General features: G+C 36.1%; 2 protein-coding genes across 9 annotated transcripts in view; one reads left to right on the top strand and one right to left on the bottom strand.

The window, feature by feature from the left end:
- Positions 1-5,499: 5,499 nt before the first annotated feature.
- On the bottom strand, positions 5,500-19,763 carry LOC121874923 (exostosin-3-like). Of its 4 annotated transcripts, none has more exons than XM_042379278.1 (12): positions 19,686-19,763; positions 17,295-17,833; positions 15,735-15,864; positions 14,368-14,519; positions 11,793-13,058; positions 10,993-11,334; positions 10,576-10,701; positions 9,527-9,654; positions 8,734-8,858; positions 8,371-8,519; positions 6,716-6,826; positions 5,500-6,343 (listed from the first exon to the last, which is right to left on the bottom strand). In XM_042379278.1, the coding sequence occupies exons 2-12, from the start codon at positions 17,448-17,450 to the stop codon at positions 6,239-6,241; spliced, it is 2,790 nt and encodes a 929-aa protein (XP_042235212.1). In that variant the 5' UTR covers positions 17,451-17,833; positions 19,686-19,763; the 3' UTR covers positions 5,500-6,238. The 4 variants fall into 4 exon arrangements, with proteins under 4 accessions (XP_042235212.1, XP_042235210.1, XP_042235213.1 ...); XM_042379276.1 differs by lacking the exon at positions 19,686-19,763 and adding an exon at positions 19,102-19,214; XM_042379279.1 differs by lacking the exon at positions 19,686-19,763 and adding an exon at positions 19,102-19,213 and having other exon boundaries at positions 6,716-6,820.
- Positions 19,327-23,861, top strand: part of LOC121874922 — a 67,443-nt gene continuing 62,908 nt past the window's right edge. For 2 of the 5 annotated variants that reach the window (XM_042379273.1, XM_042379271.1), the window contains exons 1-2: positions 19,327-19,433; positions 23,416-23,543. In XM_042379273.1, the coding sequence (XP_042235207.1) occupies positions 23,428-23,543 (116 nt within the window). In that variant the 5' untranslated portion in view covers positions 19,327-19,433; positions 23,416-23,427. Of the gene's footprint in view, positions 19,434-19,559; positions 19,675-23,415; positions 23,544-23,861 lie in introns of those variants that run through there. The other 3 variants (XM_042379275.1, XM_042379274.1, XM_042379272.1) reach the window with 2 other exon arrangements.

Genomic DNA, 23,861 nt, shown 5'->3' with positions numbered 1-23,861 from the left:
AGGGACCTATAGATTAAGATTAAAAATACACTTGTAATGGTAATATATTGAGATTAATAAAAAGAACTTAATAACTAAACCCACTCATCATTTCAGAGACCAAACACTTTTCCCACATTAGAAAATTGAACTGTCAACCATGCTCCACTCACTTTTGATAACCATAGCAACTGCCACAATTTGTAAAAGATGATTGGCTGTTGGTTACTAGGCAAGACATGCCATCACATCATTAAAGTGTCAGGAACACACGTTAACAACCAGCTACTATTTTACTTCCAAGAAGTGTAATGGTTGGTAGGGACACCAGAAGTAGACAGACCTTAGTTGATAGGTCAACCCAAGACCTAAGCTATTGACAGTAAGGGGGTAAACATGTACAAAAGAAGTTTTACATAATAATGCTGCTTTCTTGTTGGCTTGAGTTTCTAATTTGTGCAATTTCTTGAGAATATATATATATATATATATATATATATATATATATATATATATATATATATATATATATATATATATAAGCACTAAGCTAAGCTCTGAGGCAACAATATAATTTCCCATATTAAGACTACAAAAGACACTATTCCTGGAATCCCAACTTTCAACATATCTAGAATTTCAAAATAAGATCATGGCTTTGTGCAAAGGGATTCAAATCACATAGTCTGCCTCTTACCTATCTCTACATTCTGTAGTTTTCTTTGTGACATTTCCCTAGTTTCATAGTTTAAACCTTTCGTAATATTTTATTCATTGCTTTAGAATCGATAAGCATACCTGTACAGTACTATAGTATGTGAAGGAAAAAATAATCAAAGATAGCATCATTATAGAATACTTTTGTCACAAAATCATTACCAAAACAACCTTTATATTTAGGCTCTCTTTCTTCCTTTGCATTACAGTTTGTTTTCCTACCTTTTTTGTTAATTATTAATGATGGTTGATCTTTTACGGTATCTGAATTGTCTGATTTTCAGAAATTACCAGAGAAGGATTACATGAAACATGAAATACTTTAAACAGAATATTATATCTTTTATCATAAAATGAAGCACCATGGTCCCCATAAAGGGCTAAAGAAATTGCCAGTGTGGCCTGTTGTAATGAAATATTGGTACAAGAAAGTACAGTATTTGAAAAATGTGGGGAAACCTTGCCAAAATAATCTAATATACTGAGTTGGACTCCTCAAATGTTTTACAGTACAGTAATAAGGTTTACAAAATTACTTTCCATGATTAAGTTGACACCCCCCCCCCTCCAAAAAAAAAAGAAATACCTGTAAATGAAAAAAAAAATAAATAAAAATAGAAATAATAATTATAATTATAATTAATAAAAAAATAACACTAAAATAAATTGTATACAGTAAATAAAATAATGTTGATACAAATAAAAAGTGAAATCCAAATGTATTTTACAAAAGCCCTAAGACTCAACTAGGATTAATATACATACTATATGGAAATAAATTCCTGGGTGCTATTTTAACACCTGAGATGAATGGTTGATAACTTTAACAATGTACAGTACATTCACCCACAAAAGTCCTGTCGCCTTTCCCCCTGAACCGTGAAAACCAAGATTCAAACTCATGAATCCAAAGCATTTATGGATAAAATAATGAATCCGTGTCTACTGCTTCAAGTTTATGAGTCTGATCTCAGGGTTTGTAGAACAGCAGGAGAGGCAACAAGGCTTTTGTGGGTGACTGTAGGCGAGTTGTTTCTTATTTGAGACGCAGTAAAAACTGATACAGTACCCACATAGCAAGTAGCTTTTTAGTTATGGTATAAATTAATTATAATTATGTATTGCTACATCATGGAGACTTGGGCACTGAGGGAGTCTAAGGAAACATAATACCTGTACACTACATAATTGACTCGAGGCAAACATGTAAAGTACAGCTTTCTTCAATACAGTACGATACTATAATGTGTCGGCCACCAAACCACAGACTATGATGTTACAGTTCACACCGTCACAGGGATACACATCTGCCTGGATTATTAATAAGCTGCCTATGACTATTAGTGTACCACTTGTTTCATATATACATCTGACATCCTGAAACAGTGCTGTCAGTAGTGGATTAACAGTGATTATATTCTGCATGTTGGTTATGTTCTTTACTATTTGCATTACAAGTAATTTCATTAACAACTGTGGCCTCAATACTAATGAATACAAAAAATAATTCCACAACACTAAAATCTAGTAATTTTCTACATTAAACTTAAGAAAATTATCACAGTGCACCAAAAATCAGATATGTACTACATTCATGGCACTCACTCAAATGCAGAGAAAACCTGAATAAACAGTACAGAGGTTGGGTAGACTAACCTATTATTTATAAAATCAAACTCGAGTACTGTACAATACTTGAATTAACTTTTAAATTCCTTAAATTGTTCATTTATGTGCATTCTCATAGAGTAGTATACTGTATATATTTCAGACTAGTAATACCCCAGGGATAAGTGGAATATAATATTAATGTTGTTCGCTTAGAAAACTTTTATGTGCCCATTTCATTTGGTTGACAGTTCATTCCCCTTACAGAGCATTGTTCTTTTAATCACAGAAACAATCAATGACTTGCATAAACATTTTGATGAAATGCATATACATTATGCATTGTCATAAACATGTATTGAATGTTATATGTCATGGCATTTTAGTGGATTAGATATCTACTTTAGGGCTAAAGGTATACCTCTATTAATCATAACTCTATTCATGATCTTCAATTTTGATAGTATTGTAGTGTAAATAATTTACACAAATATTTGTTTATGAAATTTCATTATTTTTGAAATGGAAAACATGTAACAACTCATTGTATCAAAGAAAATGAACATCATATGCTCAAAGCAGTTTGACTGACATCAGCATGTTGAAACGAAATTGTTTACAAGCCAACCACGTCTTTCAAATCCAGCTCCACACTTCAACAGACCTCACCAACAATTTCTTGCATTTTCAAAGTGATTTACCTTATTTAGAGATACAATATCAGGAGATTCATGAACAAGTGAAATGAGCAACAGTAATAATACACCCAGTGGTAATGGACCACAAGTTGGGTGTGATAAGACTCACTGAGGTTATTGAAAAGAAAACAGGTATGTGTAAGTTGTGTTGCAAAGTGTCATTATATTACATTTAGTGGGGAACATACCTTCAAATTTATATTGATAATCAATCAATAAATATGATTTGACTTACTGTTTGATTTATGATAGGGGTGCCAGGGAAGCAACTCTATCATAAACTGAGGTATACTTGTACTAGTGATTACAGTATAGTCTGGATTTACACGGTTTTTGTTTACGTGGTGCCTTGCCAGAATGAAATGTTTGAATTACGCGGAAAATTTCATCATTTACGCGGCGAGCGGCTGGAGAGATCCAGACGCGCCATTTTGTACTCATGCGGTCCATTCTTGACCATACACGGGAAGCGACGCAGTGAGGGTTGCGCATTAGGTCGCTCTTACGTTATCGCTGATGTCATATGACGTATCGGACTGCGATTGGGCCACGCATCCTTACCTCCCTCCCCCGCTAGCTGTGATTGGTTTAATGTAATATGACGTGGCTAGCCACGAGTGGGGAGAAGCTACTGACCTAGCCTGGCCAGTCTCATTGTTCTCAGTTCTCTCTTGTGCCCGCTATTCCCCTCACAATGGCTTCCGCTGGACCCCTACCACCCCTAGAAAAACCTTGAACCTGGACCAAGCCATGAAAACGTGAAGGAAACCATCGAGTTGGGGGGGAAAATTAATCTCATCCTTGACAAAGACACAGTCAAGCATCGGCATGAAGTGTCTAATAACCTTCTGTCGAAAATTATGGAGCCGTATGTCCAGATGTATCACGACAACATCAATGCTAGTCTCGCCCGAAACCCACCACAACCACAGCCAGCCCAAGTCAGTGATAGTGACAGTGACGATATGGACTTTGAGGAGTTTGTCAGGGAGGCCCTGCAAACCTTTGTGAATAGTGATAGTGATTCACCGGAGGGCAACTAATCTGCCCTCTGCCTCGGAACCAGCCGCCATTCCCGTATGCCGACCCATCTCTTCTACTAACGTAAGTGTTAAACCTTGATTTTTCTTTTACCTGGTACAGTATATTATTCTCTTATTGATATTTCTCTTCTATATTATGTGTGTGTGCATACCATAATAGAATTAAGATACTATTTTTACTACAACATACGTATTGTGTCGGAAAAAGTGGAGTTTGGGGGTCGGCCCAGTCTCTATTTCAATTAATCCCATATGTTCTGTTATTTCGTTTACGCAGACCTCCATGGGTTTAATTGACCACGTAAACCGAGACTATACTGTATGTATATACCCTGTATTAATTATATTCCTCACCCATTGTTATCTAAGATGGATCAACAGACATAAAAACCTCATAATAATGGAAGGGAGGAAAATAGTACGTGAGTACCAACACAGAATTGATAACAACCTTTTCTGTCAACTAGGGCTTTTAACAACCGATACCTTACTGCAAACCAGCTATTATTTCAGCCAATTAATGGATACACTAACGCCCATATTATTAAACATCATCTTCCCTTGAAGAGGGTCGTCGTGTTTCAACCCGAGTTTTAAACTAAATAAGTCCTGAGGGACACCGCAGTACAGTACTTAATGGGGTGGTGTGGCGGTAAAATTAACCAATTCCAATAAAATTAATTTATAATATTGGAATTAGTTCATTTTACCGCCACACCATCCCGTTAAGTACTGTACTGCGGTGTCCCTCAGGACTTATTTAGTTTACAACTTGGGTTGAAACACGACGACCCTCTTCAAGGGAAGATGTTGTTTAATAATACAGGCTTGATAATAATAGCTGTGTTAATTCAAATTATCCATGGACAAACTCTTAAGACAGCTGAGTAATTACCATTTATGGCAGGCACTGGGCAGAATGGGAAACTTTTACCCAGGTTAATCAAGTTTGTGGGTGACCAACAACTCACTAGGAGGTTCCTGGTGACCAACAACTCACTTGGAGGTTCCTGGTGATCAACAAATTGTATCATGCTTATCTCAGTATGGAGGATTCTTGATAGAGCACTAAAGTACAGTATCTGTACTCTCTCTATGTTATTGCAACCATAGTACAGAGAAGATACACAACTACTGTCTTCTCTACAGCAGTTATGAACAACTTACAAAACACTTAACCAATATTATGGCCCTGAAGCATTATGATAGAAATTTAACTGGTTCAATTATGGCCTAAAAAAAAAAAGCTCTCTGTTTGCAGCAATACGACTTACAAAACTTAAGGTAAGTACAAAGATATTTTTCCTAAATTTCTTTGTTAAAACAACCGACTTAAAATGCCCAATAAGTTACTGTACCTTTAGGTCTGAAACATATATAATCAATGTTCCATATTGGGCTTTCAGAGATCCATATTGACTTGCTTATCACCCAGAGGTAATTATTAAGTATGATTCAAACACAAACATTCATTTAAATAAAGGTACAAATTTTCTTAATACAGTCAGTAGGGTTACTGCAAACAAGCATTTTTCTAAGCCTATACAGTCTTAATAAAATATAATACCTGCATTACCTAAACGATGACTGGTAACAATATACTCTTCTAATATAAACTTCACATATCTAATATACAACACTGGTTCCAATTTAACAGCTAAAAAATTTTCCTCGTGTACTTTACAATATAAATCACATACAGTATAACTGGAATAATGTTGACAAATGCACACTTTGCATATTTAACAACCATTACAATATGAGTAATATATTTGTTACCATATTTAAATTTATGGCAAGGTTACAGTTATGATAAAAATATTAAAATTTCTAACTGCAGAACTAACAATTATAAACACAAAAATTACCTATTAGTAATTTTCACTTTTGCAATGGGTCACTAAAATACAAATACAGTAATTCTGAAATATTTGGAATGAGAATATAATCAACTTCTGCTTTACACAAAGCTTTCAATTTCAACAAGTGAAACTTCATAAAAATACAGATATTCTTCAAATATGGACAGCTAATTCACAAGGATACACCCCATCATTCAACAGTGCAGGCACGCGCACGCACACACACACACACACACAAAAAATGATAAATAAAATCAGATATTGTATCCTGGGAATCAATTCAATACTCATTGTGTACCCTGGAAAATTCCATCAATATAAAAGTCAATCTTCATATAAACTTAAAGCACTTTTGTTTGTCATGCGGAAGTCTGGTCTTAAAAAGAACAGAGTCAACACGATACTGTGTATTCAGAAGAGGATTATAACCATAAACCTGAAACAATAGATACACTATTAATACAACTTGTTTAGATTTCTGAATATTAAAATGTAATTATAGATGCTTGAATGAAAAGACAGACTTTCCAAACATGCCAGCTTAAGTTTATTTAATTCCAGTACTGAATTACACGGGCAGTAAAACCTGCTTAACATCACCGGATAAGTTGGTAATATTACCTAAAAATAGGGAATTTTACCTGTTAATAAGCACTGTACTATTATTTACCAACAAGTAATTTAACCAATAAATAGATAATAATTTATGCTCCTTACTCAATATTAACGTATGTCTTCCATTTATTGGATCAGCATGATCTTTAAAATCATTGTAAGGTATTTTTCACAATGGTAATTATTTACTAACCTGTGTAAAGAAGTTTATGCAGCTGTGCCGCTCTGTAAAATGCGAATCATCTTCAGAGAGTGAGACTGGACAACCAGGGCAGCGGAAGGTCCATCGTGAGGTGACCTGAAACTTGTTAGTGAGTAGAAAGGAATGCGCTAAGGCTACGAGCTACTTATGAAGCATTAGTCATCCCATGATATTTAAAATACCTGCACAGTATAGTCTTGATTTACGCACATTTGGTTTACGCGTTTGGTCATTTACGCGGCACCTTGCCAGAATGACAATTCTAAGTTACGCGGTTCATTCCATCATTTACACAGGAAGCGGCACGGGGAGGGTGCGCATTAGGTCGCTCTTACGTTATCGCTGACGTCATATGACGTATCGGACTGTGATTGGGCCATGCATCCTTACCTCCCTCCGCCGCAAGCTGTGATTGGTCTAATGTAACATGACGTGCCCTGCCACCAGAGGGAAGAAGTCGCTGACCTAGCCGGGCCAGTCTCATTGTTCTCAGTCTCCATGTATACAGTTCTCTCTTGTACCCGCTATTCCCCTCACAATGTCTTCCGCTGGACCCCCACCACCCCCGAGAAACCTTGAACTACCTGGACCAAGCCATGGTTATGTGAAGGAAGTCATCGAGTTGGGGGAGAAAATCAGGCTCATCCTTGACAAAGACACAGTCAATCATCGGTATGAAGTGTCTAATAACCTTCTGTCGAAAATTATGGAGCCGTATGTCCAGATGTATCACGACAACATCAATGCTAGCCGTCAAAGTAACATTACCTAGTTCTTCGCCCACAACCCACCACAACCACAGCCAGCCAAAATCAGTGATAGTGACTTTGAGGGGTTTGTCAGGGAGGCCCTGACATCTGTGGTGGATAGTGATTCACTTGAGGGCCACTAATCTGCCCTCTGCCTCGGAACCAGCCCCCATCCCCGTATGCCGACCCATCTCTTCTACTAACGTAAGTGTTAAACCTTGATTATTCTCTTATTGATATTTCTCTTCTATATTATGTGTGTGTGCATACCATCATAAAATCAAGATACTATTTTTACTACAACGTACGTATTGTGTCGGAAAAAGTGGAGTTTGGGGGTCGGCCCAGTCTCTAATTCAATTAATCCCATATGTTCTGTTATTTCGTTTACGCGTTTCTCATTTTACGCGGACCTCCACGGGTTCAATTGACCGCGTAAATCAAGACTATACTGTACTGACTTTCTTCAATTATTTTGTTTTATTTCACATTGAACTAGTATTTATCAGCCAAGCAAAGATAGATACAGTACAGTATGTAATTATATTTTATGCTTACAGAATGTGATGCTTCTTTTTTTTTCAACTTTGTTCATTCTTATCTAGTTACAAAATAAGATAACTTGAATTAAGTGCAGCAGACTCCCTTCATTGACAAGTCATTAATTTAATTAACTACAGCTCTCTTTGGTATTCCCTTTGTTCCATCTCCCAAAATTACTTAGGCATTCATTTAGCTTTTCCCTCTAACTTTATGCAACCCATCAACAGCATGTTAGCATAAATGATGTTGAAAAACTGTATGTAAATAAATCACATACTGTACAGCATTTCAATATTTAGCAGGTTTGACCTTTTCTCTAACAGCAAGTGACATAGATTATTTCTGTATCTTTACCTTGACAGGCGGCTTTCTGGTTATGTGTGAAACGAGGAAATTCATGGCAATGTCTTCACAATTCACGTATTCATCAACTTTGTCACGTATGGCTTGTGGCATCACATGAGAGTACATGCTAGCATAATATTTGTGGAAAAAGGCAGCACCTACAATAAAATAATGAGAAAGTTAGTACTTATTTTGTTAAAAAATATTCACAATATACAGTAAATAACACCTATTTCCAGAAACTAATATTTTGAATATTAGTTTCTGGAAATGGGTGTCATTTCAGCTATACGTTACCAATGAAATATCGGGTACACAAAATTGTCAACAAGCAAAGAAATATAATTATAATAATTGCAGTGAAATTCTTACCTGTTAATACCATGGATAGTTCACAAGAGTAGTTGGAATTGTAGAGCCAACCACCGTAGTTCAAGTCCCAGGCATGGTAACGACCAGGGAACCCCACGATCCGCTCTCTCTCCTCCCTCCAAACTCTGATGTGTTTTAAAATTATTTCCATAAGTACCCGTATTGTACTGTACATGACTCCTTAAGTACAAGTCTATACTAAAAAACTCAATATTTTTTAGATGAAAATAAATAGGTGTATTTCATCCATATTTCTTAAGATAACCAGAGGTTGGCCAAGACTGACATGGGAAGAAGTTGTAAGAAATGACATTAGTTATGAACCTGACATGAGAAACTGTAAGAGACTGCAGGATGCAGACCTGCCATCAGGTAACCGAGGCTAGCTCATGTAAGCGTGGAAAATGGCCCTAAAATGTTATTGTTGTTGATGATCTTTCTTAAGATTTTGATCTTTACAAGGCTTCAAGGGTAGTCATTTAAAGAATCTTATACAGTACTCTAAATATCTGAACTACTGCTCATCAACATATTTAAGCTATTAAAAGACTTGTGGAAGAACTGGAAATATGTATAGTACTAAAAATTCAAAACATATAAGTAGTAAACAGTACGCATAAAATTTCCCCTGAAATTATTAAAATAATTATTTTAAAAAATTATAGTGTAAATATAAAATTTATACAGTATAAGCAGAAAGTTTTATCAATGCCCTTTATCTCATATAATTTTTGTTACATAACATCACATAATTTTTCTAAGAGTACAGTAATGCTGGATCCTGGTCACAAACCTAAACCCAAAGACAATCTCATCATGCCGCAGGTGAGCATCATCATCAACTGACAGCACAGCTTCTGTCTCAATCTCTGAATAAGGCAGGAATCGGTTGTTGAGGCTGTTGCGCTCTGCACGAATCACCTGCAAGTTTAATTTTGGAGTTTCACAGAACAATAATTTTTGTATTAAAATGGTAATACATTTTATTTAAAGGAAAGTGTGCACATTTTTTTAAAGCCTTGGTCAGATCAATTTACTTCATGCAAAGGAGAAATAAATACATCAGTTGGCAAAGAGCAGATATTTGCAACTGTCGAAATGCTCAGTGAGTACAGTATAGTCCCCAGGCTGTCTGGCTGGAAATTCCTGGCTAAATATGCCAGTTTCTTACAAACTCACCAATTATCACATCATTGGTTGACAGAAGTTGGACAAAGCTTTTTTAGTTAGCCATAGCCACTAAAATGAACACCCTACTAAACATAAGTACAGTACAATGAGTGTCCTGTCTGCCATGGTTAGGTATACCTCGCTATACAGTACAGGTCCTGTACTAATGTTCATGGTATGAATATTTGCGTATATGAATATTCTATACTGTAAAGCACTTACACCTCTTTCTCACTACAGCATACGAAAGCTATTCTTGCTTATACAAACACAGTTCCTTAATGTAATGTACCAAATATACGTAAGTACTAAATTACAGTAGTTAGGTAAGTTTTTTTTTGTATGGGAACTCATTTAATCTTTTTTAGGTAACCGAACCCTATTTTTCCCATATGTTATTCGATTTATGAACATTCAATTTTCGAGGAACCTAAAGCCATTCATATAGTGAGGGATACGTGTACAGTACTGTATTTTGTTTATGAGGAATTTCATGGGCTAAAATCAAATCATAAGAAAAAACTTACTTTACAAGCATCTGATAATTAAATTTGTGGATGCAACACAAATCCTAAACTAGCTTTATTTGTACACTAACCAGAGGTATTAATTTATATAATATGAAATATTAAGTGTAATGTACCATAAAGAAAAGTACAAGAAGTCACTGACCTGAATGGGAACCTTGATATCAGGCCACCGCAGGTCCTCAGGTGGGAGTTTTGGCGAGTTCCATACAACTATGACTTTGTTGAGGTAAGGCAACCCATACAGTCGAGCCAAAGAATTCAACAACACCTTAATAGTAATGAAAAAGTTATAAAACAAAGATAGCAAAAATATTTTATACATATGATTACACTGCATAAGAGTATATTCAGCACTTTATAAAAATATCCTATAAAATGATCAAGAACATGAGACCATATAATTTTATTACATCTTACAAAATTCACATGTTTAGAAATAAAAAATGCATGCACTGAGATACTACTTTCTCTAGAAGTTTATGACTTTTTGCTGAACTTAATTTTTCAGAAAGTAATGAAATTGCTGGGTTCCATGTGTCAATGAGAGAATTATTCTAACCTGTTCTCTCTCATATGTTAACATCACAATTGTAAACTGCTCCTTTGGAGAGTTTCCTCCGAGGCTCTCGCTGAATTCCTTTCCTGAACCCCCAGAACCTGCATTGATTGGTCGAAAACCCAACTTGGATCCTGAGAATTTTGCTTCTGTTGGCAGTATGGGGTTTGTGGGAAGATTAGGGTAAAGGTTGAAGGGGTCACCCCATACGTTCCAAATTTCGTAACCATTCAAGAGTGAAGTGGTGTAGTTACGAGTGAAAACTATTGATGGGAAGGGAGGCTCAATTGGTCCTAGGTTCTCATCTGTGTCAGGTTCTGGTATGTTGGCATCACTCTTCAGGGGCTGTAGAAGGTAAATTCAGTAAATAATTTATGCATTGAAGTAATAATAAAAGTTCAAAGCTCTCAGGGGTGAACATTCACATACAGAGTACACAGTATTGAACTGGTATATGGTATATTCATTACAAATGCAAATATGGGGTTTGAGGGAAGGTGCTGAAGTTGACTGCAAAGTATGGCATTAATATATTCTAAACATATACAAAGACTAAGTAAATTTTATTATTGGAGTACATAGATTGAATCTGAGAGAAAAAGTTTTTATGGAAGCATAAGTTTAGAAAATTTAACATAAAAACGATTTTGACAGAAACATTAAGATTACTGTTTATTACATACTTTTGTGAGAGATGAATACAGATGCAAAAATTAAAGACTGATATTTAAAAATTTTCAAACAAAATGATATTTTACACAACAAAGGGAGAAATATCTTCGATAGTACAGTAATTCACTTACCACAAAGGAGCCATTGAAGACACTGACTGAGGGTTCTTCAGCTGCTGGTAGTGCTGGGATGTTTAGTCTTTGCCTCAGTGTAGCCAGAATGGAATCCAGCAAAACCTGAGTAGACCCAAGGAAACGTTCCCACACCATACGACCTTGTCGACGCATGAAAAGAATGTCCCCATCCGACACTGACCGAAGAAGGAAGTGAAGCTCTGTGACACGAGCTTTTGGTAAAACAATGGTTAATTTAAGCCAGTCAATGGTTTCACTTAGAGGTAGCTCAACATGGTTACCAAGAATGACTGGAATGGCTCCATATTTAATGGCCTCATAAATACGTGCTTGCAGAGTTACGGTGGTAATTTCAAAAGTAGAGAGGGGTGCCATTACCAAACAAAATGTGGAATCTCGAAGAACCTGGGTACGTCTGCTCTCAGTTTCACACATTTGCCATTCTTCCAAGTCCCCATAACCCCCACTCCCTTGACAGGTAAACTGAAGCAGGAACTGATCATCTGTGTGTGTGTGCTCAAGTTGCATAAGTTCCTCAACGACAGCAACTTCTTCTCTTATTTGAGGATTGCTTGAGAGAGGATGCTCCTCCTTATCCAAATAGTTTCTCAAACGGGGCAATTCTCCTTGGAATGACAACAGATATTTCCTCTTAGCAGGCACCAATGGGGGAAGGTTTTGCCAAAGGTCACCACCAGGAAGGCCAAGAAGGGGAGGAGTCACTAGGTCAAAACCAGGTCGATAGAGATGAGAATAGAAGTGAGACTGAACTGTTATAGCCCGGCCTGTATTGACACCTTCAAAAATATTTTTACTGTAAAAGGTTCTCCCAAGATTCAGAAGAACATGGTTACGGCCATCGCCATTCCAATATGGCAGGCTATGGAGAGTCTCTTCCAGATTAACTTTATCAACAGATGAACCTATACTCTCGCCCATTAAAACAACAAAAATACAAGCCTCAATTGGGTCAGAAGTAACTTGAGCATTGTAGCCCAAGGCTTGTTTTACAGTAATTTTTACAAATGCTTCCAAGTCACTCGAAGGCATTCTATATTTATCAACATCATAATTATATACGGGAAAGTTTGAGAGGAGTGAGCATTTTGAATAGTCAAAGCAGTTGTGCATACGGCACTGAGAAACACTATCTGAGCTTGGTAAAGGTAGAGGAATGTTGTCCTTTTGAGTGGCAGTGATCCGGAGAGGAGCCACAATTTGTGGCATGTTCTTCTCAAACACTTCACGTTGTGTAAGAAGAGCCTGAAAGAGTATAATGTGACTTAATTTAAATCTTAAAAGTATACCAATACAACAAACAGATTTGTTTAGCATATGTTTTGATTATACCAACAGATTTCAGCACTGTATTGTACAGTGTGTAAAAATGGTAAATCCATAATAAATAATGAAAAAAATTATATCCCTATACTGTACAGTAATATGTACTTCCTTAAAACTTGATGCTAAATATATACACTTTTATTTTTCATAGGGTCACTCCTATAATCTCTTATGCTCATCATTAAGGCTGCCTGAATCCTATTGCCCACAAAAATAATAAAGGACTAAATTTAAAAATTCGATTTTATGGCTGTGGAGATGAATCAAGTGACTTATTTTTATAATTTAATTTATAATTTTACCACTTATCAGCTTCTTAGCTGTTCAGGTGGCTGCTCAGTTCTTCGTTATGAACATAGAGTATTGTTCAGTGTTAGTAACTACAGGAAGAAACCTCTGATGTTTGATAGGGCCACACAGGATAACAACCTTCCCACATGTGTCTGGGCCATAATTCAAACCCATAACATACCTGGTATGGTGAGAGATTTAAGCACATTGTCACTGAACCAACTACACTATCTTAGGGGTTTACCGCATACTACGATATGGACACTGTCCTATGGTTTTATGAAATAGGATAAACAGTAAAAACAATCACTTTGCCTGTTAAGGTTATTATGACCACAACAGGGTGCAGAAACTAGGTGTCGACAGATTAAAGGCAGAGAAAAATGTGAGGACTGAATTCAGAGACTTTGGATAGGGGGTGCTTCAGAACTGGCAAGAGATATGTCTCAGTGTCCCTGGTAGCTTGTTTGTTTTTCAAAACATAAATAAGTCTTAGTTGAGCTGTCGCCCTCACTACACAGATTCAACTAATCCATATAAGACAGTATTCTTGAATCGGTATGCAGTCAGCCCTCTAGACACAGAGGTACAGGCTCTGTCAGGAATAATCTGCAAGTGAAAATCTCCTTCGACACTTGATGGATGGCTTATAGTCTATAGACACAAAATTCAGAGAGATGTTCTATGTGTATTATTAACTGTGATTTAAACCCTCTCTGTTCAAATCTGTAACATGTCATCCCTGTACCAATGGTGGTCAGTGCACTAAGCATGTTAAGTCTGATTTGCCTCACCATTAAAAAACTTCAATAATTCAATTGGGATAAGATGTCATTATTGTGCTAGGTGATGATGGTCAGCACATAATGTTTATACATATTATTCTTGCTTTTATTAACAGGGAGATGACTACAATATTAAATAACAATACAATTACCTGCTCAACACTTGTCTTGAGTCTTTCAAGTTCAGTCTTGATTCTGCTCTCTTCCTGTCGTAGACTTTCTATTCGGGATGTGGCCGAGGCTATGTTTTCCTGTAGCTGCTGTCGATGTTGTTCCATGTCACGCAACTCATTCAGCACAGAAGCTGTCCAGAAAAGATGAGTCATGAAAACAGAAGACATGAGGTAACTGATATAATTTTAATATATAAAAACAAAAGTACAGTACAACATGCCCTTAAAATTCGTAGGGGTTTGGGTCTGAAAATGGCCGCGAATTGCCAAATCTGCGAATATCATTTGCTGACCTGAGGAGGAGGGGGGGAGAGTGTTACATTTTTACTCGTGTCCAAAGAAATGTACAGTATTCTCCCTTTATGTGTTTGCCCTTAGGACAATTATTTCTTTTACCTGTACTGTACTGTATACATGTGTGTCTGTGTGTGTGCTCTTCATTTTTCTTATTTTATAGTTTTATACAGGGCGTTTATAAAGTTCCTATCTATTTCAGTGAAATAATGGTTTTTATTGATTTTTATTGCAGAACTCCATGAAGAAGAATGTGCAAGAACGTGTGCTGGTGGTAACACTGCGTAGTCAAGGAAAGAAATGCAAAGAAATTAGAGAGGTTTCAAAGAAAATTTCATAAACCAGGTCCTACAGACAAGACAATACGCATATTGTTGAATAAATTCAAAACAATGGGATCTGTTAATGATGAACCAAGATTTGGACGTCCAATTGTCTCAGAAGATGCTGTAAATGTAGTAAGAAATGCAATTATTTTATAATTGAATTTAACACAGTTCCCCGTTATTTCACTGAAATAGATAGGGACTTTATAAACCCCCTTTTTATACAATACTGTAAAAAAAAAAATTATTGCTAAACCGAATTAACATTAATGAATTAATGCTAAACATGGGATACCTGTACTAAGATTTATTTACCCATGGAATCTTACATAAATGTATTTTCTCATTCCCATGCAAGCAAGCGTGAGCAGACACACACACACACACACACCTCAGAAGCAAAACATATGATTCATGTTATAATCCAACAGCTGAGAGTAAAAGCATAGTTTATCATGGTGCCAAACAGTGTTCATTGTAGACATGAACAATTTAACCCAGCTACTAACATTAGTCTGCCCACACAATGAAACCTGTCATTACCTATATAGTATATCACTTTATGGTGAAGATATAAGTAATCCTTCTGATTCTTTTAAGGTATTTGATGCAGCAAATCAAATAAAAAACAGATAAAATAATATAATTTAAAAGTATGACTGTATTCTTAATGTTATACTGTACTTCTATTAAGAATATTTATAATATATACCCATCTGAACTAACCTTTTATAGAAAACAGCTCTTGAACTCTGGCCTTGGCATTATCACACTTAAGACCCGACAGATCAGCCAAGGGATCACTGGGGTCCAGAAGAAGATGCCGTTCATGACCCAAAGATGAGTCATTCACAGCCTAGAGTAAAAAGGAGGAATTACTAGTACAGCAGGTGGGGGTAGAACAGTCACCTTATATAGTAAAAAAAATACATCAAATAATTACTGTAACCCTCATACTATACCTGAGGTATGAACTTCACAATTTTCTTTTTCCCCCTTTACTGTACGAGGTTTTAATTTTGAATCGACTTCTGGCCAAACTTACTAATTTCAAATGACATTTAAGCCTGTTCATATTACTTGGGAACTTTTTCTTTTTAAATTCCTTAATATTAGTAAAATGATTAACATGAGATTATTTTACAGAATATTTCCAAACATACAGTACTTGAATTCATTTCACAAATCAGAAACTGCTGCAATTTGCCCTGTACTTTAATGACTTACATTATGTCAGTAACAGTCCCCTTGGTCCCTGGCATCTTCAAATGACCTTTGGGTTTTCCACCTAATAACTGAGTGAAAACCCCAGTGCATAAAATTAAAAAATAAATAAATAAATAAATACACAAACAGTATTTAATCTATTGTACAATATCTATATGAGGATTATGATAGTTAAAAGGATAATAACTTTTCTTTGTTGACCTCTGATAATTTCTGCCTCGGAGAAGCAAAAATTAACATGTAGGGTGTCAGAGATGGAGATACTTTTAAAGTGTTTGAAGAAGTTGTCTTTAGAGATGATCAACTGAGAAGTACAGGAAGATAGCACAAGGGAGAGGACGACACCCATTTAGGGAACAAGTTGGACATTAGTTAACCCTTTCACCGCATGTCACGCACTTGCCATTTTATTCTGGCTACCGCCAGACGATTGTATTCAGCTTACTGTAACCTCCTGCGGTGAAAGGGTTAATATCCAAGATTATGGGATAAAATGAGAAGATAAGGAAATGTTAATAAGGTCAGAGAAGCTGGAGTAAGCTCAAGTGTACATTTTTTGTGAATGAGAGATGGAATACCATCTGGACCCGAGGCTTTCATTGGGTCTAGATAGAAGGAGCAAAACAAAACTAAGTGGATATAAATAATTAAGATGATTTCACAGGAGACAAGAATTTAGTGAACTACCCCCGTCCCACCACTAAAGACTGCGATCTGTGGGACAAGTGATATAAAAAGGACAAATAACAATAGAGAAGGTGAGTAAGGAGGGAAAATGGAGTGAAATATACAGGAGTAGATGAAAAGGTTGGTAGTTACAACCTAAGAGTTAAAAGTCTATTTAGCCCAGGAAAGCTGTCAAGAAGAGAACTGAAGTTACAAGGATGTGTCAGTATTTCTTCCACACATACTATATGCTATGAATGCAAATGTTACAAAACAGTTAATAATATCTATATGGCAAAAAGTACTGAAAAAAAGGAAAAAGATTTACACATCTCTACAACATAATATCTACAAAAGAAGCATGGAGATGTACATATATACTAACTAACTTACCTTGGAGAGATAGTAGTGGGCACAAAGTGGGACAATTATCAATATCAAGAGGATGGTGGGAACAATTCTTGACGGTCGCAGTAACCATCCCCCAGCCATATTAACTTGTACCGGGCCTCCTCCAGTATTCAAGCGTCCATAAGAATTACTTCGCATTTTCCTGTGTTTTAGATTTTTTTTTTCAAAAGTCTATTTCAAGTGTAGATTTAATGTTATGGAATCCATCATAATATTTAAATTTTGTATATAATTACAGGGCAGAAAACCCTCACATCAATATTGAGACAAGAAGTGTTAATGTTACTCTCATTTTCAGTCTTTTATTACACTCATGTATATAAATATACATTGTTCACACAGTTCATAAACACCTCATTAAAAACTTCTTGAAAATAAATAATAAATGAACATAAAAGTCAATAAAGTATAATTCTTCTTGTTAAGTGGGTCATTCTCTCTCATGTAGTTCAATACAGTATCATGACGTGTCCAAGTATCGTACAGTACAGCTTCAGTCCTTTTCCTCCAGGCAATAAAACCTGTAAAATGAAATGCTTTATATAAAATACTGAAATACTGTATAACTAAAAAAGGAAAATAATGAAAATGTACCGAATGATTTAACTTCAATACAGTACTATCTTCACTTTTATGAAGTCTATAAATACAGCCGATGACATATTGTCTTATGAGAAAAAACACAGTGCAGTACTGTACATATTTCATATTCTGCTAAGAATCCATTATGAAAACACAGTAGAGTAATGTTAAATAACAGAATAGGCAAATACAGTACATCAGGCAAAATGAAAAGCCTATTTAACAGTCAGCATTTAGATAATAAGTACAGTACTGTACCGCATTAACACACATATCCCTGGCCCAGGATAAATGTGACCCTACAAAAGTTGGCAGGTTTTCTCTAGGTAGCTACTCCAGTTTCCTCTTATATTAACACTGGACAATAAGGGTCCTAACAAAATAAAAAAAGAACAGGCCGACCACCTGAATGGTTAGTACGCTGGTAAGTGGTACTGTAAAATGATAAATAAAGAAAAAAATACTGTATGTAGATATCAGTACGAATCAAACAAAAATCACTGTCCTATGCATTGTGAAATTGGCCGATTTTTCAATTTCTGTACAGTATACTGTTATTACAGTCATTAACTAACTGTTGTAAAAAAGAAAAGCAATAGATTGGTGCAGTACTGCATAACTAAATTAAATGAACTCAAACAACAAGTAAAAAATTCCAATTCGTAAGTTAACAACCCTTTCACAGTTTTTACTGGCAACATAGTAAATTGGTTACCCAATTTTCCCATAGGATCTAGTAAAGAAAACAATTGGACCAAAATGTTCACCTACAAGCAGAATCTGTGCCAGGATATTGGTAAATATAGTATGAAAATTTCGCATTAGGGTTTATCGAACAATTGTGAGATTATAAAATTATAAACACAACTTTAAAACTGCAGAAAATAATAATTCCCAAACAAAGATACTGTATGAATGACTTTGTCACTTTTCTTTGGGTGAACCAAGAAACACAACTAAATAGTTTAGCAGTCTTATCACAAACGAAATTGGCGACATACAATATATCCCGTGAACATCATGATCAATTACCTTAACAATATCCTGCTGAGCAAGATTAAGAGAACCCAGATCAAAGTCTTACAGGTCGCGGCCTCAAGCTAAATCCTGAGATACGTTTTTGTTATTTAGATGAATAAATATTTACTGCTTATATATTATGTGACTAATGTAGCTGTGGCATCAAGGGCAGGTAAAGGTAACTTACCGTACCTCCTCCACTCTGTTTACATTTTAACCACAGATGTCTGCCACCTGTGTTCGAAGTCTTTCTTTACCCAAATTATTTAAACTTATGCTACAATATAATAATTAAAATGGTTTAAAATGGCAAATAATTATATACTAATAATAAATATATGGATAAATAATTTATTGTAGGACTATCTCAGGTATTTATAGGTGTGTATTAGTGGACATGAGAGAGGACTCGGAGAGGTGGGAGGTGTGGCGGCGGCGCTCAACAGATGGCGGCACGGGTCGCAGGTCGTCTGCTGCTGAGACGTACACCCTATTTCTGACACCTTACTCTACATTAATGTGAGTATTTCTCAACATTTGGCCACTCATCCCAGCGTCTGCTCCCTGATACACGAGGTTGGTGACAGGAGGGTGGTAGTAGTGGGTGTAGAAGGGCGTGTTATGATACAATACCCCTCCCACTCCCCACTTGGCGGCCACAACCCAGCTCAGGCACCTCAGTTGGTCGTGTCAGGTGACATCATAGGTCAGGGGACGACACACAAGACACGCCACTGCTTGCTCCTCCTCTCAAACTCCTGTGAGACTCACAAGTCCTCGTTTTGGTCTGCTATAAGTGTTGGCCTTGGGTTGTGAACTGTGTACTCGCAGGCAGTGGCAGCTTGCCATTGTTATTTTTCTTTTACTCCAAGCTTATGTTTAGCTATAATTTTAGTGCTTGTTTGTGCAAGTGTTTTGATTGGTACATTGTAAGATAATTAGATTTTCGTTAATATTCGTGTACTTTTATATTGTTTCACTTTAAATCAAAATATTGATAAAAATTTTGGTATAAACCATATCACTGTGAGTACTACATCCAGTTGAAAACAATTGTAAATAAACTATTGCACTTTGTCATTTCTGATATTGAAATTAAAGAAAATATTTATAATGGTGGAAACTTATTTTGTGTCTAGTGGTGCTATTTATTATGTAATTGATTAATAGAATTTTTTTTGCTTCACCTCTTATTTTGGTATTTTACATTCTGGCAGTGGCTAAATTACCAGTCACAGCAAAATAGCCTGAAAGGCTATTATTATATCATTACTTCTATTACATAGACAATGGACCAGCAAAATCTCCCAAAACATCCTGTCAGGCTATTTTGCCATGACCAGTAATATAGCCTGTCAGGCTGTTTTGCCTTGACCGAGTAATGTACGTAGTCTATTCATTACCTTGTCTATCTAATGATCACCCACTGGAGGTGGTCATGCTGTGGGAATGAGGCCACTGGCCTGTGTAGAATCCCTCCAGTGTTCTTGATAATTTTGTCTTAGGCTATTTTAAAGCCCAGTACAGTACTCATCTCGATTCCATAGCTTGAGCTGGTAGACCGTTCCATAGAGTGACCACCTTCAATTTGAAGAAATATTTCCTTTTGTTCATTTTACATGATTACTTGGTGTGATATCACGAAAAAAATGTCTTGGATTCATATATTTCATCATATTCATTAGATGTAACAGAACTAACTTATCCTAACCAACTCTCTTAGGCTATAATGTGGTTTGGTTATGGCTGATGGGTGCATGTCATGTTCAGTACTTTATTTATTTTGTGCCATAATCTTATAGACTCATCATTGCCATTCGGAAACTGAAAATGTAAGTTATGAGGCCTATGTGTTATTTTCGTATCTTTTCTGTAATGTGAAGCACAGTTTAATAAGATTAGAAAAATTATGAAATAGATAAAGTAAAAATCGATATAGTAAAAACCCCAGAATTCAAAATAATAGCTGCTCTAGCCCTTATGAATTATGAGATTTTGCGAAATATGAGGGACACCTTCTCTCGGGGGGGAAAAAAGAACAACGATACTTTTCCATTATCTGTACCAGATTTAGGTGCTTGGTCCAGGGTTATCAAATATAATGGCTCAAACACCGGGCAATGATGGAAAAACAGTGGAAAAAGTTTGCACGGCAGAGCATAGATGTATATTCCAGAGAGAAGCAACATGAACTGACCGTGATCGACAGGTCCAACAAGCGTGATGCGTATAGTACTTTGTTTACACTGAGACAGGTGGTCACAACCCATGAAGACATGTGCGTCATATATACAGTAAAGGGGGCCCCCTATTTTCACAGATTTCTATTTTGCAGTCCTCTATTATTCGCGGATGACGCCCTGGATGTACCCAAGAATGTCTTTGGGTAGTTTTAAAGTTGCCGGCATTTCGCGACTGGGACAGGGAGCCATTTATTCTAGAGAGAGTAATTTCCTTTACCTTTGTTGTAAATATGTGTCTACACACACACATGCACATATATACAATACAGGTAAAGGAAATAATTGTCCAAAAGGCAAACACATAAAGGGAATACAGGGTATACATTTCTTTGTACACAAGTAAAAATGTACCCGCCCCCCCTTCCCCTGCCCCCCGGTCAGCAAATGATATTTCAAATGATATTTGCAGATTTGGCGATTCGCGGCCATTTTGAGAACCTATCCCCCGCGAATTTGGGGGGCCCTCTGCGTTTTACTGGGTAAATCCATTTTCACTTTCAGTGGAATCTTGCAACACGTGGCATATACAGTATTGTATATAAGATCGTGTTGCAGAAATTCATAGAGCTGGATTTTTATATCTTTGATCAGATTTTTAGGAATTTTTTCTTGTCCTTTGAGAGAATGAAAGACCGTTCTAGAAAACCATGGTGTGACTGAGCCTTTTATAGATGCTGCTGCATAGTATTTCACATGAAAGTGAGGAACATTAATTAGTGTAATAGTCTTTGAGACCACACCCAAACTTCCGTCCATGACTCAACCTGCACATGCAATGTACACGTAGTGATCTAACTTGTGTACTGTATTATGTGTTTATTATGCCTTTTGAAGACAAAGCTGCAGTTTAATATAAAAAGTATTATTTCAGTTCACAATAGATCATAAAAAAAATAGATTTAAATTATCTTCTGAATTATGCAATTTCCTGAAGTACTGTATGCAGGGGAAGACAGTAACCCTTCACTAAGACCCTAAGACCAAGTACAGGCAGTCCCCAATTAACAAACACCCGACTTACAAATACTGTGTCCCAATATAATTATAAAAAAAAATCTGCAACAATTTTTTTTTTTTTATACATTGCAGTCCATTGTACTGTATTGTTTAACTCACTTTATTTACAGTATAGTAATTACATTATTTGTCTTGTTTAGGATATTGTTGTTGTTTTGTATGGGCAGGGTTGTGTTTTAAGCTAACCAAACCTATGGAATGAACAGAGTCTGGTTCAATTGAAAAACAAACGACAAAAGTGAGGTCTTCCCTAGAGTTGCATTTTCAATAGTGTGTATGTTGAATTTTCCTTATAAGTAGAGATTTAAGGTTTCACTAAGCAGACTGACAGGATTAACTAATTACTATACAATGTGTTTCCATAACATCAATTAGGGAATGAAACTTGTGATAACTAATTTCTGATATGTACTTAGATATTGAATTTTATTTTGAAGTTTTAGTTTTTTGCTGTCAGTTTAATGGTTCAGTAGTAATAAACCAGTATTGTGGCACAGTGTAGTACATTACTTTTCATGGATTACAGTATATAGTTCTTGAAGTGAGGTAAGTCTAGAATGATGAAATAAAATATCTGCCAGTCATTACTCTGTTTTGTGCCCTAGATGACAGCTTTACGTGTATCAGTACTGTACTTTTACCTTCAAATGGTAATCATGGTGATGTAAACTCTTTTACATAATAATTATAAGATCTGGTGTAGGTGTGTGTCACTTCACTGTTAAACCAGCTCTAGTTCACAGTTATGTGTTACCTGCAGATGAGTTCAGTAAATTTTTTGTTAAGGTTCCTCAAGACTGTTGTCCAAAATAGAATTGAAATATATTCAGTTTGTGCGTAGCTCATGATAATTACTAAACTCTAATGCCACATGTTTTGAACTGAGGTCAGTTAAAATTTGAAAATTAATTCCTCAAACACTTGCCCCACACAGAATTAACATGTGCATGCAACTTGATGGGTGTTCCATTCTCAAGTTTATATAAGCTAAGTTGGTCAGTGTATTAGGTCTGAGTTAGTTTGGCTAAGTTTTCAACTTTTGGTTTTTCTTACTGTATACAGTACAGGTACAGGTACTTGAATGTGCATTTTTTAAGTTGGAGAATTGGGGGTACCGGTAATTTTAATTATACAGTACAGTCGTACTGAATACAACACCTTTTTATCTTGAGTAATGTTAAGTGTTTCTTAGTCCTTTTCATCTTCATACAATATTAACAAGCAATGATGACCAATTTCAGGTGAATGGTGCGATGGTAGGGGGTATTTACGAGGTGGTGCGGCTGGTGGGTGGACTTCGTGGCAACCACTTCACCACTGCCACCACCTCCACTACACCCAGAGCCATCACTGCAGCTCTTGCTACAAGGTGAGGCCACAGCACATTTTTAGTACAGTATTTTTTGCTTTCCTCATCAGTTCAACTGTTTTAAGAACTGTGGAGGGGGGGGGGGAGAGTTCAGTATGTTTTCTCTGCTGTCTTCCTTTTCTTACTGTTAAAAATTAGTAACTCGTATTCATTATGGGTAAAACTGGATTGGCTTGTCTAATTTCAGTACAGTGAGATCTGCATTACCCTGGTATTCTCAGTTCCATTGTAAACATCCAAGATGACAGTAATTTATAACCTTTATAGATTTCATTGATTGGAATCGATGTCAGGGGAGTTTTATTGTCTACTTTATAA

The sequence above is a fragment of the Homarus americanus genome, unplaced genomic scaffold (genome assembly GCF_018991925.1).
Source record: "Homarus americanus isolate GMGI-L3 unplaced genomic scaffold, GMGI_Hamer_2.0 scaffold56009, whole genome shotgun sequence".
Taxonomy (NCBI): domain Eukaryota; kingdom Metazoa; phylum Arthropoda; class Malacostraca; order Decapoda; family Nephropidae; genus Homarus; species Homarus americanus.
This window is presented reverse-complemented; position numbering and strand designations above follow the sequence as displayed.

Bases quoted from the DNA above. Each gene is read 5' to 3' on its own strand.
- LOC121874923 (XM_042379278.1), bottom strand. From the start codon at position 17,450: ATGCGAAGTAATTCTTATGGACGCTTGAATACTGGAGGAGGCCCGGTA. The intron at 9,655-10,575 runs GTCAGTGACTTC...TTAAACTTGCAG, and splicing joins ATATCAAGGTTCCCATTCAG to GTGATTCGTGCAGAGCGCAA. The intron at 6,344-6,715 runs GTTAGTAAATAA...CTATTGTTTCAG, and splicing joins GCATAAACTTCTTTACACAG to GTTTATGGTTATAATCCTCT.